The following is a 20,088-nucleotide window of genomic DNA, read 5'->3' as shown; positions in this document are numbered from 1 at the left end:
TGGATCAGAGCAGCATCTCTTTTTGCTTAGTCAAACCCCACAACAAAAGTAGGAACTCCAGACACCATATATCCTGGGACTGCAGTCAAACCCTCAGCTAACAACCTAACTGGGAGCCCAGCTCGGAAAACAGATTCCTGGAGATATGGGCACCCTAGGCAAGTGGTACCTCCTACTCAATTTATGGATGTCACCAGTGGTGAGCTGGAGCCAGTTCGCACCAGTTCACTAGAACTGGTTGTTAAATTTAGAAGCCCTTTTAGAACCGTTTGTTCTGCGAGGGACAACCGGTTCTAAAAGGGCTTCTAAATTTAACCGGCCAAAAGTGGCGCCTTAGGCGCCGACTCCACGGGTGCTCCAGCCCTGGAGCACCCAAGGGGAAAATTTGGTGGGTGGAGAGCACCCACCAGCAGCTCCCCGCCCCAAGCTTACCTCCACTCCACCTCCGCCTCCTCCCCTGAACACGCCGCCCTGCCCTGCTTCTCCACCCCGCCCCCCCCAGCTTCCCGCAAATCAGCTATTCATGCAGGAAGCTGGTGCAGGCTGAGAAGCATGTGGCGGCTTCTCGCTCAGGCCCAGGGAGATGGAGGTGAGCTCGGGCGGGGGGGGCATGCGAGGAGGGCCGCCCGCACCGCAGCAGGTAACCTGGGGGAGGAGGGTGTGCAGGGGAACCGTTCCCCACCCCAGCTCACCTCCACCACCCTCGGCCTGAGCCGGAAGCCACTGCCTGCTTCTCAGTCCTCCCCGGCTTCCCGCTGAACAACTGATTCACGGGAAGCCAGGCGGGGCGCGGAGAAGCAGAGTGGGGTGGTGCATTCAGGGGAGGAGGTGGAGGCAAAATGGAGATGAGCGAGGCTTGGCAGGGAGCTGCCGGTGGGGGCTCTGCACCCACCAAACTTTCCCCATGGGTGTTCCAGCCCCGAAGCACCCAGGGAATTGGCGCCTAAGGCGCCACTTTTGATGTGATCAGTGGGGGGAGTGGCCGCTCCCCCTGCTTCCCCCAAGCTATGCTCCCCCACCCCTAGGAGCCAGAGGGACCTGCCAGATGCTTCTTGGGAGCTGCCCCAGGTAAGCACCGCCGGGACTCCCCACCTTGCCACTACGGTGGCCCACGAGACCTTCCTGCCAGGTTCTGGGGGCAGTCAGTGGACAGGGGAGGGGAGTGGATGGGGCAGGGGAGGTTGGATGGGGCAGGAGTCCCAGTGGGCGAAGGTGGGCAACGACCCCCTCGTGGGGAGAAGAGGGAACCCGTTGTTAAGATTTTGGCAGCTCATCACTGGATGTCATTGTAGTCAGAGATCTACAAAGTGCAATATACAACCTTCCCCTTCTAAACTAAAAATCCCATTGATTTCAATGAGACCATGATACCACTAATAATTTTCGAATGTTTTTTTCCCTAGGGCTGTCAAGCAATTAAAAAAATTAATCGCGAATAATCACACTGTTAAACAATAGAATATCATTTATTTAAATATTTTTTGACGTTTTCTACATTTTCAAATATATTGATTTCAATTACAAGACAGAATACAAAGGGTATAGTGCTCACTGTATTTATTTTTGATTACAAGTAGTTGCACTGTAAAAAAAACAAATAGTATTTTTCAAATCACCTAATACAAGTACTGCAGTGCAATCTCTATCATGAAAGTTGAACTTACATATGTAGAATTATGTATGAATAAAACTGCGTTCAGAAATAAAACAATGTAAAATTTCAGAGCCTGCAAGTTCACTCAGTCCTACTTCTCGTTCAGCTAATCGCTCAGATAAACAAATTTGTTTACATTTGCAGGAAATAACGCTGCCCGCTTCTTGTGACAATGTCACCTGAAAGTGAGAACAGGAGTTCTCATAGCACTGTTGTAGCCGGCATTGCAAGATACTTACGTGCCAGATGTGCTAAAGATTCATATGTACCTTCATGCTTCAACCACCATTCCAGGGGACATGCGTCCATGCTGATGATGGGTTCTGCTCGATAACAATCCAAAGCAGTGTGGACCAATGCATGTACATTTTTACTATTTGAGTCAGTTGCCACAAGCAGAAGGTTGATTTTCTTTTTTGGTGGTTGGGGTTCAGTAGTTTCTGCATTAGAGTGTTGCTCTTTTAAGACTTCTGAAAGCATGCTTCACACCTTGTCCCTCTCAGATTTTGGAAGGCACTTCAGATTCTTAAACCTTGGATCGAGTGCTGTAGCTGTCTTTAGAAATCTCATATTGGTACCTCCTTTGCATTTTGTGAAATATGCAGTAAAAGTATTCTTAAAATGAACAATATGTGCTGGGTCATCATCCGAGACTACTATAACATGAAATATATGGCAGAAAGTGGGTAAAACAGAGCAGGGGACATACAATTCTCCCCCAAGGAGTTCAGTCACAAATTTAATTAACACATTCTTTTTTTAACGAGCATCATCAGCGTGGAAGCACATTCTCTGGAATGGTGGCTGAACCATGAAGGGTCATACAAATGTTTAGCATATCTGGCACGTAAATACTTTGCAATGCCAGCTACAAAAGTGTCACGCAAATGCCTATTCTCACTTTCTGGTAACATTGTAAATAAGAAGAGGGCAGCATTACCTCCCGTAAATGTAAACAAACTTGTTTGTCTTGGCAATTGGCTAACAGGAAGCAGGACAGAGTGGACTTGTAGGCTCTAAAGTTTTACATTGTTTTGTTTTTGAGTGCAGTTATGTAACAAAAACAAAATCTACATTTGTAAATTGTACTTTCAGGACAAAGATTGCACTGCAGTAATTCTTTAAAGTGAATTGAAAATACTAATTTATTTTGTTTACATTTTTACAATGCAAATATTTGTAATCAAAAATAATATACACTTTGATTTCAATTACAACACAGAATAGATATGAAAATGTAGAAAAACATCCTAAAAATTTTTTAAAATTAAATTGGTATTCTATTATTTAACGATGTGATTAAAACGGCAATTAATTGTAATTATTTTTTTAATCACGATTAATTTTTTTGAGTTAATCGCGTGAATTAACTGCTATTAATTGACAGCCCTAGTGTTTTCACTTGTTTTGTTTTTTAAATCTGGTATACAATACATCAAGAAATACTATGATAATAGTTAGCAGATTACTATTGTAGCATCTAGGAGCGCTACTCATGGACCAGGACTCCATTGTGCTGGGCACTGCACAAATAAGAACAAAAGACCAGGGAGCCCACTATGCTTCCCTCTGAATATAATGGGAAAACACCCATGGATTTCAACAGAACCAGGACCTTGCCCTATTCTTACTCAGATTAGATTCTTTGAAAGGGTAAAATACTTAAGAGAAAATTACAGTTTAACACTAAATAAACTAAATCACTACATCTAATTACAAAGAGACACAAACCACTGAACAGTTAAATGCTTGAAATATAATACAGTATCATTAATAATCAAACAGGGAGCTGTCATTCTGGCAGTCTCAAAACAGATTAGGAAAGAAAATTCAGCTCTTTCAGATTTTATGAATAGCCATTAGAGACCAGAATAAATTTGTTTTAAGGTACATTCTATTTAAATACTCACTCACTCACGCACCCATCTGAGGTATTACAACTGATACTTACACTTTTCCTTTAAAAGTAAACACAAGGCCAGAGTATGACAAAGCAAAGTACACATTACCTGGAGCAAAGAGAGTTTCATGAAACAAATATAAATGTTCATCTGTTGAGGTGGTTTACTCACTAAAGGCCAAGATTAGTGATGCATTCTTGCAAACCCTGTTCCCATATCAGAAATGGACAAGTCCACATTATGAAGTGCAAACAAATGGGCCTAACTGTGACCCTACTTACACCAATTTTACATTGGTATCCCTATTGACACAGCAGAGTTCCTCCTAATTTATAATGGCATTAGACAAAAATTGGGCCAAGAAAGAGGGAGCCACATCCTCTTCTCAGAAAAAAAGTGCAGGAAGACTGACATGCTTTTTAAGGAACATTATCCTGATTCTGATTGTGTCCATGTGAGAATTAGTTTATGCGGCTGAAAAAGGGCCACAGCACTTCATAAACCAGAAAAAGCAACAACAAAGATCCCTTTCTGGGATTATTCTTCTCTAATGTATGTACCTGAAAGTGCCTTATCAAGCACGTCAGGAAGGGATTAAGACCTCTTTCCACCTGAAAAATGCTCCTTTAATTTTCAATTAAACACACACAAAATTACGCGGAGGTGATCTGACACACTAAAAAGTCCCAGTTTAGTCTTCTACACTCTTAATCAAGACTAAATTGAACATAACTGTATTGAAGTTCAGCATATATATTGGCATATCAAATTTCAAGCCAATAGCTCTTTTTGTTAAAATACACAAGATAAGAAGGTAATATACTCTCCGTAAGAGCTCCCTTGAGGTTAAAAAAAACAATAAATTAACTGTTCCCATATGTTTGGCTCTTTTTGGCAAAATTCAGTAACAAACCCTGCCAAACCACTTTTTTGGCAGGTAATAACATTTGGTAGTTATAGTATAACTTGGAATAAAAGGAAACTGGAAAGAGCTTGGAAATTAATAGAAGAAATGGCACTTAAATCCTAGTATGGTTAGCTGAATGCCATTAAAAGAAAAAAATCCTTACAAAGACAACTATATGGGTCTGCTCTATCATAAGCAATGAACTCACCAAGACAGAAAAGCTTTATCATATCAAAACCTCAAACATTTAGGATGGGACACCAAAGCAAATGCATCTTTATAATATCATGCATGTATGTGATTTTAAAAGGCAAGGGAGCATACATTAATATTACTACTCCAAAATGTCAAGATTGCATAACAACGTAAGTTTTTTTTTTAAACTATATTTTGTGCTTCAGAACACTGGTGTGAATTAAGTTTAAATCAATGGAACTACTCTGTATTTATACCCATGTAACAGAGAAAAAAAATCTGACCAAAGGGAAAAAAAGCTTTAAACAGTAATTTAAAAAACACAATCATCAAAGCACGTTATATACCTCTGCTCATTATAAGAATATCTAAATATTCTTTTTATAAAATACCGGACAATGGGGAAAAAAAAAAACATGTTGGCCTTACTCAACTGAGCAAGAAAAGCTGGATTTGGTTCACGGGGTCATATTTAAAAGCAACCAATATGAGACACAATGTGCATTTTGATTTATTTTACTTTTTAATTATTTACAGTTAGATATTTTATATTCACTCCTTTAGTCTCATCTTCCAGTATCTACCAAAACTACAGACGTGGGGTATGTAGTTAGTGTCATGATATTTGGAGCGAAGGGAAAATATCAAGTTTTTCATGTTGTGTTTCTCTAGTCAACTGCATCATATGCAAATTTCACAGGATGACTGGTGTAGCGAATCTTTTTCATGTCTTAGTTATGTTACTGCAGTGTTAATAATTCATATGCATTAATGTAATTAGGAGCACATATAGGTAAATGTAATTCTAATTTGCGCAGGTCCAGCGATTATAGGCATCTGGAATGTTTTTCCAGTGGAAAACTTTTGTTCTCATTCTACAGATGCTTATCCTATTCAGTCATTTGGGATTTTACTAAATAAACTTCTCATTAACTGGATTCATCTTCTGACATTTTATTTTAAATAAAGGCAATTTTTATGAAGACTTGACACTGAAATCAGAGACTTCATTACCCTACAGAACATATTTGCAGTTCAAAGAATTTAAGGGGGTTAAACAAAATGCAAACATTTAATGCAACATTAAGCATGTGAAATAAAAACTTGATTGCCTAAAGAAAGCATGCTATGCTGTTACCCTGGTGACAGGTTAAAAAAGGACTGTGAGCTGAATGGCTGTATGATATGAAATTAAAATGTTTCACATTGAACAATCCAAAATGAATTGGGAAAGGTTAGAGCAGGAGAGAGAGAAATCAATTCTCCAATGGCAATGGTGAATGGAAGAGAAGTATGAATAGGATTTGCCAGTGGGGTGCAACAGCTGCCAAATATCCTGCAGCCAAAGAATTACAATAATACTGATGAAGTGTGCAAGAGCTTTTGGAATCATTGCAGGGAGCAGAGAAATACTCCTACAATAACAAAGCTATACTATATCCCATCCCTCTCCTGCAGCAGCATAAAAGAAAAAAGAGAAATGTTTAAAACTGCAATATTCCATAATAAATCTATAAATACATTATCTATCCCTTTATTCAATATTTTCTACCTAACTATGGTTTTTGTGAGCCATAAATTAAGTGGGTTGCAAAATGGAAAATTAGCATACATACATGTAAAAGTATGCAGAACTTAAAGGACAATACTGAACAAGACATTTTGTCTTCCCACTTTTGCAGCATTTATTTTGTTGCTAAATATTTAAACTGCAATAGCATCCGAAATATGCTGGGCACTATACAGACACACGGGAGGACACAGTCCATACCCCGAAGATCTTACAATCAAAGGGCCTGATTATGCTAACACTTATACTCTTGCTTATCTTTATTCATGTGAATAGTCCCAGTGAAGGGGCTTCAATGTTAATTCTATATTATATATATTTTTTACACAAGCATGTGCATGGACAAACACACTTAATATTACAAAAGAAACACCATAATTTTAAATGGCATTGAATTAGGTGAGAGGAAGGGATTGCTGGGCTCAAGGAGGAGAGTAGGTAAAGGGAGAAGGAAACCAAGGGGAACGAAGCAGGAAGAGAGGAGTGAGAAGCACAGTAATGGAGAGGGGTAGAGGCTGAGCAGCTGAAGAGCTGCTGTAGTAGGAAAGGGTAGGATTAAGGTGGACCAGCAACCAATGGTAATATAGTACAAAACTTATATATATACATACACACACACACACACACACACACACACACACACACACATTCATTCAGTGTTAAGTAACTGGTAATCTCAAAAGTCTGTGAAGGTTCCTACAGCTGCTGCTGTTATTCCCCCATGTGCTGTGGAGGACAACAAGAAATGAACCCAATGCCTCAGGAGGGTACCCTGGTCTGATGGGAGGCAGGAAGGCTTTAGTTTTATCCCTTGCATTCTCAGCTGCAGTGGTGTCTGCTGCTTTAGGCCTATACTGGGAGGAGATACTCAATCAGGTTCAAGCCTTTATATTATTTATTGTAGGTAATTCCAAAAATTGCCTGAGTGAGTGCCCACAATACTATTTCCCCCACCTCCCCTACAAATTTCATGACCAAACCACCACCACAATAGGCTCCCAAACATAAGAAACCAACTGGATCTGGGAACATATCTTCATCTATTATACAGAGGCAATGCTCTCCTTTCAAACGGTACGTACTGTGCATCCCCCTACTATTGTCTTAGTCCCAACAAATTATTAAGTGTCAAGATATTTACTTTCCATGAAAACGATGTCATACCTACTTTAAGATGTTCTCTCGCAACATTTATGTTTTATTGTAGTTCTATTTAGGCTTTAGTAGCTAAAAATCTATTCAATATATCTGCATCCAAGTGTGTGTGTATATTTTCTTTTTAATCATAAGTAAGCTGAACAACAAATGCCAGATTTTAAAAGGTTTCAGAGTAGCAGCCACGTTAGTCTGTATCCGCAAAAAGAAAAGGAGTACTTGTGGCACCTTAGAGACTAAAATTTATTTGAGCATAAGCTTTCGTGAAAGCTTATGCTCAAATAAATTTGTTAGTCTCTAAGGTGCCACAAGTACTCCTTTTCTTTTTGCGGATTTTAAAAGATAGCTAGATAATTATATAGGTGAGCTGGTTTAACTTTCTTTAGGGAAGGGCAACAAAAATGGAAAAGGTTTAGAAAAAATAATTTATTATTAGGAGAAGTCAAAAGTACTCAACAAGTACTGCTTAAGTCAAAGGGAAAATATAAGTATATCCCAGTACATACAAGGATATTACAAAGAGAAGGGGGGAAAAGATTCTCAGTAATTTAGTAGTCCATGGGAAAAGAAAAAGAAATAATGGAATAATCATCTGAAGCTATAATGATTCCATAAATATATCAAAGGGTTCTGGTGGCATCATAATAAATCATTAAAGCAACGCTTGAGTTGTTCATGAGGAGATCGGGACCCAGACTGAGACGGAGTTATTTTCATAAGCTAATGACGACTACATATCTCAGAAGTGGTGGAATGAAGTAAAGCCACAAGTGGGTTGTAGTTACTCATCCTTACCAAATGAAAATAAAGTGTTTTATCTTTATTTCATACCAGAAGGGTATCTGTAGAATAATCTGAAGTATAAATGTTTATCTGTATTTACAGTAACTGTTCATGTTATTACTGCAGCTCTATAAAAAAATAGCATATTGCTGATACAATTTACTGATGATTTAGACTGTGCCACAAATGAGAACATTACCTCCTTGCAAGAGGCCTGCATAGATTACTGTACTAAATTTAAGTTTATTTTTAGATCACCTACATTTTTTATTTTTGAATGACATGGGCCAGATGCTGGCTCCTGTTTTGGATCCTTTGTGCTTCTCCACTGGGGCAAAGGGACCAGAAAGCTTCTTCAAGTGGACAGCCAAGCTGAGCATTCACCCAGCATAGGAGAATCCTAGGCTGGCATAGAGCAGACTATGCCACACCCTCCCAGACCCATCTACATGCTGGGTGGCAGCAAGCATGCCTGAAAGGTGCTGCACTCCATTGATCTCTGAACAGTTCAATGGCTGCTCCAAACTACGCAGAAGATAGGGAAAACTACACAGCCACAAGGCTGGGGAGCTGCAAGCAACTCATTTGTGGCTCCCCCTTCCCACAACTTACTGGATGTAGGTGAGGATTTACTCCTAAATGTTTAGTTTGTTGTTGGATACAAATCTACAACAACTCACAAAGACGACTTCATACAAATGCTTCAGTTTTCTTAGTTCATCAATTTCTATTTTGAACACAGCATTGTCGCCTTAGTCAGGTCATAATTTATTTAAAGCTTATGAGTCAGTTGTTTCAGGAATTTAATGAGAATCAACTGATTGACATTCTTTTCACCCAACAGTACTGTATAATCAGCTGTTATTGATAAAAACAAAATGCTTTTATTTTAATATTTGAACACACCATCTTAACAGATACATTTCTTTGGAGACAAATATTTTTAATACAAGGTATAACTATATATTACAGCTATACAAATATACGTAGAGTTATATAAAATGATTATTTTACACAATAATTTGCAATTCTGCAGTGTTTTCCATCAGAGGATCTCAAAACACTTTACAAACATTAATGAATATCAATCATAATACTCCTGGATTATAAGAAAATATTACTCTCATTTACTGATGATGAGGCAAAATGCAGTTAAGTAATTTGCCCAAGGTCACACAAGATGACCTAGAAATATAATCTAGATATCCTGGTTCCTAGTCTTCTGCCTCAGCCTCAAGAACAAAGAAAATCTCTAGTTTTTTTCCAAGCAGGATAATAATATTTTTAATGCATTACAATTCTTTATACATGCAGTATCAGGTAATATGGGCATGTAGTCTCACTGGTTTTTTTCCAAGTCATAAATGATGAAAGGGTAAAACCCATATAAAAATTAGGAAAATATGCTTAGCAGCCAACATAAGCAACACATAGGAAGTGGTGTTGGCAATTGGGTTTAGAAGTATAAACATTACATTAGTAGACCCATGAGATATCATGATGTAGCCACACCTGGAGACTCTCTCCTATTCCCTTCCCAAGCCACTAATGAAAACAAGACTAAAGCCAAAATGTGAAGATTCAACTATACAACATGAGTTAGGTCTCAGAGGCTCAACTACATCAAACAGGCATAAAATAAGCTGGATTCACTTTAGCCAGATATGTTTCCACTTGAAACAAGATCGAATTCTGTCAAGAAGGCCTCAAAATTTTACTAGATGCTGTAAATCTATTCAGCAGCTGTGGGTGGCACCAGTTTCACAATAAACTGGCCTACTGAATAAACAGGGACAGTTCTATGTAAAATAAGCGAAAGCTGAACAATGAAACAATCATCAATCATTCACAGCTGCTTCCTGTAGGAAATATGTGCTCCTATTATCTGAATATCACAGTTAAATCATCACACTAGTAACTGACCCTCCTGGTACAAAGCATTTCATTAGCTAATTAACTTGGAAAAAATCTGTTCCAGTTCCCTAATAAAACTGTTGAAAGAATAACCAGTTTGGTTTAACAACAAAGAAAATTTAGGAAATGTTATACCATATAAAGAAAAATATCTGCTCTTCTATCATCATTATTTTACATATCTCCCGCAGTCATCCTAATTAATGGTTGGTAAATTTATCCAAAAGAACTAGTGGCAGGGTTGTGTGTGGACACTCATGCAAAAAGTAGAAACCTCACCTGCGTACGCTCCATGTTACAATCCCATTCATGGGAGCGAGTCATTTTGATACAGCTAAGACATTTACTATAGTATATAGTTTGTCAACCTGTATTATTCATATGTCATACAGATTGTTCTAACAAAGAACTCCATCTATTTGAGAATCGCTGCAACAAGCTGTGTGTATGATCCTAATGAGAATATAACTCAACTTGCCAGTACAGTGGAATTTGGCCAGCTCCCTGTAATTTAGTGTTTCACACAATCATGCAAGGGATTTGGGTTCAATTGCAGAATCTAGTTTTCCCACTCATCAGGCTGGCAGGGGCTGGGAACAAACACTGTTGGCTGGGTAGCTGAATCACTTCATGCTTCCCCTCCAGCCCAAAAAATGTGCAACAGTGATGTCTTCTGAAAGGAGTTCCATCCAGCCATCATTTGCTAGAATGCAGGTAACTGTGGTGTAACCACCATGAGGTTGGATTGGATAAACTGTAGGAAAACATGGGGAATCCTTGGAGTTAAGTCAATTGTGTAAATTACATATACAGCTCCCGGGTGGGGGGAGGAGTATGCAGTATGCAACTCAGGTCCAGTAGAAAGTGACTTCTGATTAGCAGCTGTACCTGGTTTACAGGATACAATACATGTAAAAAATAACACTTTTAAATATCATTCCTCACACATCCATTCATTCCCAAAACTTTCTTTCAGTATTTACAAAAACAAACAGTCAACAGAACTGGAATTCCAAAGAGGATCACAGTGACTTGGAAGAGTTTTCCAAAATTTATGAGATAGTGATATATTAATTTTAAAACCTGCAGTCTCGCTTTTCTGTTTCCATCACCTAATCTGGATCTAAAACCAAACACAGACTTCAATTTCACCCAAAAGGAACTACATGCCTTGTTGAAGACCACCAAACAGATAAGATTTCTGGTCTGCTGCCAATAATGTAGGTCCTTATTCTTGGTTTCAGAGTAGCAGCCGTCTTAGTCTGTATCCGCAAAAAGAAAAGGAGTACTTGTGGCACCTTGGAGACTAAAATTTATTTGAGCATAAGCTTTCATAAGCTACAGCTCACTTCATGTAGCTCACGAAAGCTTATGCTCAAATAAATGTCTTGGTCCTTATTCTGCTCTTCTTCCTTATTTACACACATCCAACAGTTTGCAACAGTTCTCCTATACAGAGCAAGATGTACTTTGTTTGCCCACAATGCTACTCCCTTATTATTCCCCTGGGCCACAAAGCGCCTCCTGAGGAAATAGGACTGACTAGAAAAGGCGGCGGCAAATTATGCTATACCACTTAAAAGGGATGTAGTAGTTTGCGTGATCCAGTGTCCCTTAACTCTCCCGCAGGATGGCGTAACACCCCAGATCTCCAAAAGAAGGGTGGTGGCTAAATAGCACAAGATAGCCCTCCCTGGTTACATTTGCTGAGATGGGCATACCAGACACTGGGATTATTTTTTAGCTGTTTTTTTATGCAGTATATCCAAATCTTGTGTATTTCCTTTCTATTACATTTTAATCAGAATAACAAACGAGTTAAACCATTAAAGACATATTTTGCAATAGACTTGAACCAAAAGTAATAAAGCTGTTAAAATGAAATTCTAATGCAAAATATGGTGGGTACTGGGAAGAAACAGTGAGGCTAAAAGTACATTTAAAAGTCAAGCTAAGGCAGTGATTCTCAAACTTTTGCACTGGTGACCCCTTTCACATAGCAAGTCTCTGAGTGCAACCCCCTTATGAATTAAAAACACTTTTTTATATATTTAACACCGTTATAAATGCTCGAGACAAAGTGAGGTTTGGGTGGAGGCTGACAGCTCACGACACCCCAAATAACCTCATGACCCCCTGAGGGGTCCCAACCCGCCAGTTTGAGAATCCCTGAGCTAAGGATTTAAACCTTTAGTTTGCTGAGGGTGAAACCAGAGATTTTCTTAATTTGAAAAAAACCCAAAAGAATTATGCACAAGCACTATAAAGTATACTATATACAATATATTTTTATCTGTACAGATTTTTCCTTTAAAAGGCTTCATCTTTCAAAAATCATTGGTAATTTTATTTTTATTTCTTTTTGAGTATGTATCAGCAAACCCTTTCATTTCATTTTGTTCTTACTTGGTCTCAGCAGGCAGTGCTACTACAGTAGAACCTCAGAGTTACGGACACCTCGGGAACGGAGGTTGTCCATTACTCTGAAATCTTCACAACTCTGAACAAAAGTGCAGTTGGGGGTCCAGATCCAGCAGCTGACACTCCAGACCTGGGTTCAGCAGCAGCTGAGCTCCCTATTCAGCCCCAGCATGAGTTTGCAAGCTTGTACCCTTCCTAGCAGGGGTGTGTGTAAAAATGGTGCATCCCCCTCACGGCCAGGGGAGGGAGGCCAAAAAAAAAGTGCCGCCTCCTACTGGCCAGGGAGGGCGTGAAAGTGGTGCAGACCTCAGCACTACAAGCCCTTGCTGTAAATGGCTGCCCCATGCATGAGGGTTGGGGGGGGGGGAGGGGGAAGAGATAGGCAGCCCCTGATGTGCCTATCTTTAAGATGCAATACAGGCAGAGTATAGTATTTGCTTTTTTTTTTCGTCTCTGCTTCTGCCTAATTGGTTACTTCCAGCTTCACTTGGTGTCCGGTTGACCGGTCAGTTTGTAACTCTGGTGTTCATATATTTGAGGTTCTACTGTATTGTTACAAAGTGGATAAGCCTCAAAATGCATGTGGACGTTGACTGTGAAGCTGTTCACCAGTAAGTAAATATTGGCCTCTGAACCTCTACTTTGTGAAAACTGAAGGGGAAAGCTAGAAGAAATTAATTCAGACTCTGTTCACTGGGCATAGTCAGACAGGATCAACAGTCGGACACTAACCTGAAAGTCCATAAAATCCACAATACCGCCTCACCGATAGCAAAGAAGCTCTTCCTTATCTCATAATGACAATACATCTCCACCTTTCAAGCTGTGGTTCTCAACTCTGCCTTCTTAAACTAATGTGTCAAGTCAATGGTACATAGGGTCTATACGCAATAACATTCAACGTTAGCTGACAAGGCTCAGGTAGGTCTCTAGAACTTGTTTCCTCATGCTGAGGAGATGTGAAAGGGAGAGTTTGGTGTAGCAAAACTCTAAGGAAAAGGTAACAGTTAAGCTTTGAGTGTGCTCTTGTTGGCTTACCACTACACAAGACCATTGAGAGAATACCAGGCTAGTTTGCTCCTGTAATATTTGGTTTGCAAATTTGACTTTTGGGTAGAAATTGTTTGAACTTGTTCTTTCTTTTAAACGGGGGTTTAAAACTAACATTCACAGAACATATTTTCTTTCGGAATAAAATGTTAAAGATTTTGTAACCCTTGAACTTTTTTTTTTCCTTGCCTGCACATACAAATTGAGAAATTTCTCACCTGACAATTTTCTATTAACAGCTTCTTCCCTCATTCATTACTCATGAACTACCTAATGCCCCCTCACCTGTAGAATTTGGAGGCAGTTCAGTGCTGCTGCTAGAGGCTCCAGGACTAAGCTCCACCCTTCAGCTCAGGCCAGCAGAAAATATTTTCTATAGCTGCATAAATGCTCCAGCCACCTATTACTAGCATTAAGACAACTTGATATGAAGTATTAAATTAAACTTAAGATACTATCATTATGTCTACACAGCCCACGGAGGTGAGCCTCTCAGCCTGGTTAACAGACTTGGGCTAGCAGAGTTTGTGCAGTACTCTAAAAATAGCAGTGAAGGCAGCCGGAAGCTCCAACCCAGGCCACAACTTCAAAGGGCTCTCTACATGGCTATTTTTAGAGCACTAGCACGAGCCTCACTAGCCCAGATCTGTCGACCAGGCTGAAAGCTCACTTCTGCAGGCTGTGTTGACATATTCTATGCCCTGGTCTACACTACAAGGTTAGGTCGAATTTAGCCACATTAGGACGATCTAAAAATGACTGCGTCCTCACAACCAATCCTGTTCCGTCGACCTAAAGGGCTCTTAAAATCAACTTCTATACTCCTCCCCAACAAGGGGAGTAGCACTAAAATCGACTTGCTGGGTCGAATTTGGGGTAGTGCGGACGCAAATTGACGGTATTGGCCTCTGGGAGCTATCCCAGAGTGCTCCATTATTACCACTCTGGACAGCACTTTGAACTCCGATGCACTAGCCAGGTTCACAGGAAAAGTTCCGGGAACTTTTGAATTTCATTTCCTGTGTGGTCAGCGTGGCGAACTCAGCAGCACAGATGATCATGCAGTCCCCCCAGAATCGTAGAGCGTAGACTGTTTCTACGCTCCCCCTACTATCTCCGTCCCTGAGGTTATTTGCAGATTAGAAGATGAAAAAACCACACTTGCGATGACATGTTTTCCGAGCTCATGCAGTCCTCCCGCACTGATAGGGCGCAGATTAATGCATTGGGGCATTCCGTGGCAGAGGCCAGGAAAGAATTAAGTGAGTGCGAAGAGCAGAGGCAGGACGCGATGCTGAGGCTAATGGGGGAGCAAACGGACATGATGAAGCATCCGTTTGGGGAGCAAATGGATATGATGAAGCGTCTGTTGGAGCTGCAGGAAAGCCAACAAGAGCACAGAACCCCGCGGCATCCACTGTATAACTGCCTACCCTCCTCCCCATCTTCCATAGCCTCCTCACCCAGATGCCCAAGAACGCAGGGCGGGAGGCTCCGGGCACCCAGCCACTCCATTCGAGAGGGTGGCCCAAGCAACAGAAGCCTGTCATTCAAACAGTTTGATTTGTAGTGTGGCTACAATAAGCAACGTGGCCTTGTCCTTCCCTCCTCCCCCACCCCACCCAGGCTACTTTGTCCATTATCTCTTTTTTTTTAATTAAGAAAAAAAGAATGCATGGTTTCAAAACAATAGTTACTTTATTTCAAGGGGGGAAGGGTGGTTGACTTACAGGGAATTAAAATCAACAAAGGGGGTGGGTTTGCATCAAGGAGAAACATATATAACTGTCACACCCAAGCCTGTCCAGTCATGAAACTGGTTTTCAAAGCCTCTCTGATGCGCAGCGCGCCTAGCTGTGCTCTTCTAATCGCCCTGGTGTCTGGCTGCTCAAAATCGGACGCCAGGCAATTTGCCTCAACTTCCCACCCCACCATAAACATCTCCCCCTTACTCTCACAGATATTATGGAGCACACAGCAAGCAGCAATAACAATGGAAATATTGGTTGCTCTGAGGTCTGACCAACAGCTCCAGCAAGCTTTTAAATGTCCAAAGGCACATTCTACCACCATTCTGCACTTGCTCAGCCTATAGTTGAACTGCTCCTTACTACTGTCCAGGCTTCATGAGTCCTGGGACCAAGGGGTAGGTGCGACCATGCGGTGCTGCCGGCTGGGAGAGCAGCCTGAGGCAGAAGCCTCCAGCTCACAGGACAGCAGAGTTGCAGCGGAAGTGGTGGAGCCATACACTATGACCTGGAGGTTGCTAGGAGCTGGGCTCCCAGAACCCCCGGCTAAGCTACATGTCTGACGAGGACGGCTACCAGTCCTACTGCACTGTCTGTTGCAGAGTTGCAGAAGAGCAGATTTGCAGCAGAAGCGGTGGAGCATGGACGAGGATGGGTAGCAGTCCTACTGCACTGTCTGCTGCGAAGGCAACCAGGAGCTGCTGCTGCGTAGCAATGCCAGCTGCTGGAGGTACTTCTGTGTCGAATGCTTGGAGGTCCTGGTAGGGCAAGGTACCTCAGCCACGCAAAAGAACAAGAGCCCTGGAGCTCTTACATGTGTCAACCACAGAAGTGCTACTGCGCCAACTGGACTGGAATGTACGGCTGCAAGAATTCTTTACCAGTGAGAAAGGACAGGAATGCGATGCACCTAAAATCTAAAAAGACCAGCACGTTTCCCAGAGTCACTACCCTTGATAACGGATCATCAATGACTGCATTGGCTACTTGGATCACAGTAGACTTGCCCACAACAGCAGCGGTGATGGTGAGCTGAGCTGGTCAGCTCCATGCTTGCCATGGTATGGTGTCTGCATGGCTAACCCAGGAAAAAAGGCGTGAAATGATGGTCTGCCATTGCTTTCACGAAGGGAGGGGCGACCGAGTACATATACCCAAAACCACGCACGACAATGTTTTTGCCCCATCCAGCATTGGGAGCTTAACCCAGAATTCCAATAGGTGGCGGAGACTGCGGGAACTCTGGGATAGCTACTCCCAGTGCACTGCTCCATAAGTCGATGCTAGCCACAGTGGTGAGGACGCATTCCATCTACTTAATGCGCTTAGTGTGGACATACGCAATCGACTGTATAAAATCGAATTCTAAAAATCAACTTCTATAAAATTGACCTAATTTCATAGTGTAGACATACCCTGAATGTCTAAGTCTCCCTTTACAAAAAATTTTCATTTTAAATTCTGGTAATTTACCAGACTCCCAGAGTGGGTTGAATTTGGTGAGAAGCTGCTAAAGGAAATTATCAAGAAAGAAATTTCTCATTACTTTTGCAAATCTTCCTCATATGAGGCTCACACATATTTCCCTTAGTGTCTCTGGTGACTGTTGTGAATAGTTTCCCAGATGCCTACCATGCCAACTGGTGCAGCACCCTGAGGCCCTAAGGCTTTGGCATTTTGAATAGAATGAAGTGAACAGGGAACAATCAGCATACGTCCTCCATATTCTTGACCCATTTTAGAGCTCCAGAAATGCCCATTTATGCCACAACTTTCCAACGATTAGAACAAAATGACGAGAGAACTATTTCCTAGGAACTGTGGAAAGAGGAACTTACGTTGACCATAAAGGTTTCTGGAGCTATAACAACAACAACCTTTTCCTCGTGACAAAGACAACGCGGCTCTTGTATGCATATGGGAACTAATTTCCAAACTTGCCTTTCAGAGGTAATGGTAACTAGAATGACTAGTCACAGGCTTCTCTAATTTGTCCTTGTGATTAAACTGGGCACCCGATACTCAAAGGGAGTATTCAATGTGCCTGGCTACAAAATACTGCTATGGCTGGCACCCACATTTCTACAGTGCTTGTTTGCAGAACTCCAGTCAAATCTCCTGGAGAAACTACAGTGTAGCTGAGTTCACCAAAACTTTGGGATTATAATATTTGCACCACAATAGCATCTAGAGGTCAGGGTCCCAGTGTGCTGGGCATTGCATAAACAAAGAGGCTACCCTGGCCCCAAAGAGCTTTCTGTTTTTCCTCACACCAAAAAATGTAAATTTGACCAGATCAATGAATGAAATATCCTGGCTGAGCTCTGTCTGGACACCAAACTGTATCAGAGCCAGATGAAAAAAGGGAATGAATTTGGACTTTGAGAGCCACAGTTCATTTTATGATTCCCCTCCTTGTTTGAAGGGTGAAAGTAATGTGTTATTGGTCTTTACCACCAGCAGATTACTTAACTTTCCGTGCTGGCCAGTGCAGAGTACAGTCAAAGCTTTGTCCCCTCCCTACCCCTGCTCACTCATTTTCCCCAGGTTGAGAAACAATAGCCCTGTGTAGATTGTTCTTCTCCTTGCACTGTGAGGTATGGAGAGTATAACCCGTGCAGGGTACTAAAAGGTGCACTTTATATTCCCTTTCTCCTTATGTGGGTGCAAAAGGCAAGCAATGATCTTGCTCTACAGACGCCATATAAAGCCTTAACGCTTGTTGTAAATCCTTTTTGAAAAGCATGTGGTACTATATATCTTTGTGGATTGAAATAAAAAAAAAACTTCTAGAAACCAACATTTTATTTATTCCTGATCACTGTAAAACAGGTTTATTCAGATCAACAATACTCTATAATAAAATATTCTGTCAAACCACAGATATAGAATTTGAATGTCTGCCTATCATAGTAAAAAAGCTATTAACCCAAGAATATAAAAAGAAAAGAAAAAGAATCATGCTGAAATTTTGATGAATTGTATGCAACTGTTGCAAACTTCCAAAACACAGGTTTTATATTCAATTAAACTAGGTGATCGTCATAAGTAAGAACATTGACTAGAAGTCAGCAAGGCACTGAAATGCACCAAGAAAGACTCCAGTTTAAAATCTTGGGCCTGAGACCAGAAAACACTGTGTACATCATGGCAATAACAAGTGCAGGCTTCCAAAAGTAAAAGAAATGAATTAGTCTTCCGGCACTGGTTACCATGACATAGAGTGACTAGCCCCTTTAGGGGAGTTGGGGACAGCTACACTAGTGTCATAATTAATTAGCTGCTTCCATACAGAGGAGTGAGACTAAGGAGGGTCAAGTGCCAGCTTAATCGACACCTAAGCCTTATAAAAGTACAGAGAGCTCAGTCTGGGATCTTGAACCTCAGGGAGTAGGCAGGTTCCTGTTGAAGGCCCTGAGCCAGGGTCTGCAGAAGGCCAGACATTCCAGGAGAACTAGTGTTCTACACAGGGCAAGGAAGGATTCAAGGAACAGAGCCCAGCAGGGGCTGAGAATGGTACACCAGGGGAACCAGCCTGGGCGTGACTGCTCTATCCCAGAGCCAGAAAGCCTCTCACAGGTAGCCCAGAACAGTGCCCAGAGCGTTGACTGAAAACAAAGCCCGCCAGAGGCAGAAGGACCTTTCATTTGTTGGGACTTTTTCAGATGGATTTTTGCTACCCCAGAAGGGCTAAGTTTTGTTTGTGACTTGGCCAGAGAGCTAAGCCACATCTCCAGCACAGATCGCTATGTGGAGAGCGGAGACCATCCATCTTGGGGAAGGAAATTGAAGCTGGCAGTGCCATGCTTGGCCACAAGGAGCACATATGGGGCTGCCATGCCACAACATACCTACAAATTGATGGCCAATTAATAATGCTAAAGTAGGTTATCAACCGCTGTTACCCAAAAGAATGGGGAAAAACACAATTCCTATTGCATCTCTGTACTCAAGAGTACACTTACAAAGTAAAGCCCTCATTCTGCAAACATTTACGCATCAGAAAGTGTTTGCAGGATTGGACCTTGAACTATTATGTCTCTTCATTAAGGTACTGAATTACTCATGATTCCACAATATTTTATGAAGATTATTTTATTATTTATTATGCAGCTGAATATTCATACTATCCCAAAATGCTGAGATCACTTCAAACAGGCACATGGGAAATTTGGGATACTCAATTTGTGGTTAGTTACTAATGTAGCAACATTTTGCATTAATGAAACTCCTGATGTGCATTAATTACTATTCTGCCTTGTAACACTTTTTTGTGCCTGTTTGTTAATATGGGAGACAAAATAACCATGTCTGACTTGGGGGGTCGGGGGAGGGGGGGAGGGAGAGTGGGTGGAGGGAGGGGCAGAATGTAAACTAAAGCTCATTTGGATTTTAAAAAACAGACTATATTAAGGAACCGTGCAATTCTCACCAGTGTTCCTCCTGTGCATGGAAAGATGCCATTAAGAAAAGCATTGAGCACATTTTAGTTCCTAGAAATGAACTTACCTTGGAGATCCTAGAAATTGCTGTGATCTCAGCTGTTCAGCCACATACCAAGAAGTTGCTATTGCCAGTAGTTCCCTCTTCTCAAGATCTGTCAATTTGTGTCCTAGTTTTCAAAAACAATTTTTTAAAATTGTTATATACCATGTATATATATATATTGTATATATACCATGAGCCAATTTAGCACTTATAGCCACACAAAATAATAATCGGTAAAAACACTATTTAAATCCTGTAGCCAAAATCAATTTTTCCCTAAATTAAGAAAAACTTAGGATAGC

The 20,088-nt window shown here is 41.1% G+C and overlaps 1 protein-coding gene across 1 annotated transcript in view; it reads right to left on the bottom strand.

Annotated features, from left to right (window-relative positions):
- Positions 1 to 20,088, bottom strand: part of PCCA (propionyl-CoA carboxylase subunit alpha) — a 408,049-nt gene that overhangs the window by 150,367 nt on the left and 237,594 nt on the right. The window contains exon 19 of the mRNA XM_038386634.2: positions 19,808 to 19,910. Within this exon, the coding sequence (XP_038242562.1) occupies positions 19,808 to 19,910 (103 nt within the window). The remainder of the gene's footprint in view (positions 1 to 19,807; positions 19,911 to 20,088) is intronic.

Source organism: Dermochelys coriacea, chromosome 1 (assembly GCF_009764565.3).
Source record: "Dermochelys coriacea isolate rDerCor1 chromosome 1, rDerCor1.pri.v4, whole genome shotgun sequence".
NCBI classification, from domain to species: Eukaryota; Metazoa; Chordata; order Testudines; family Dermochelyidae; genus Dermochelys; species Dermochelys coriacea.
Note: the sequence above shows the minus strand (reverse complement) of the source record. Positions and strands in the feature narration are given on the sequence as shown.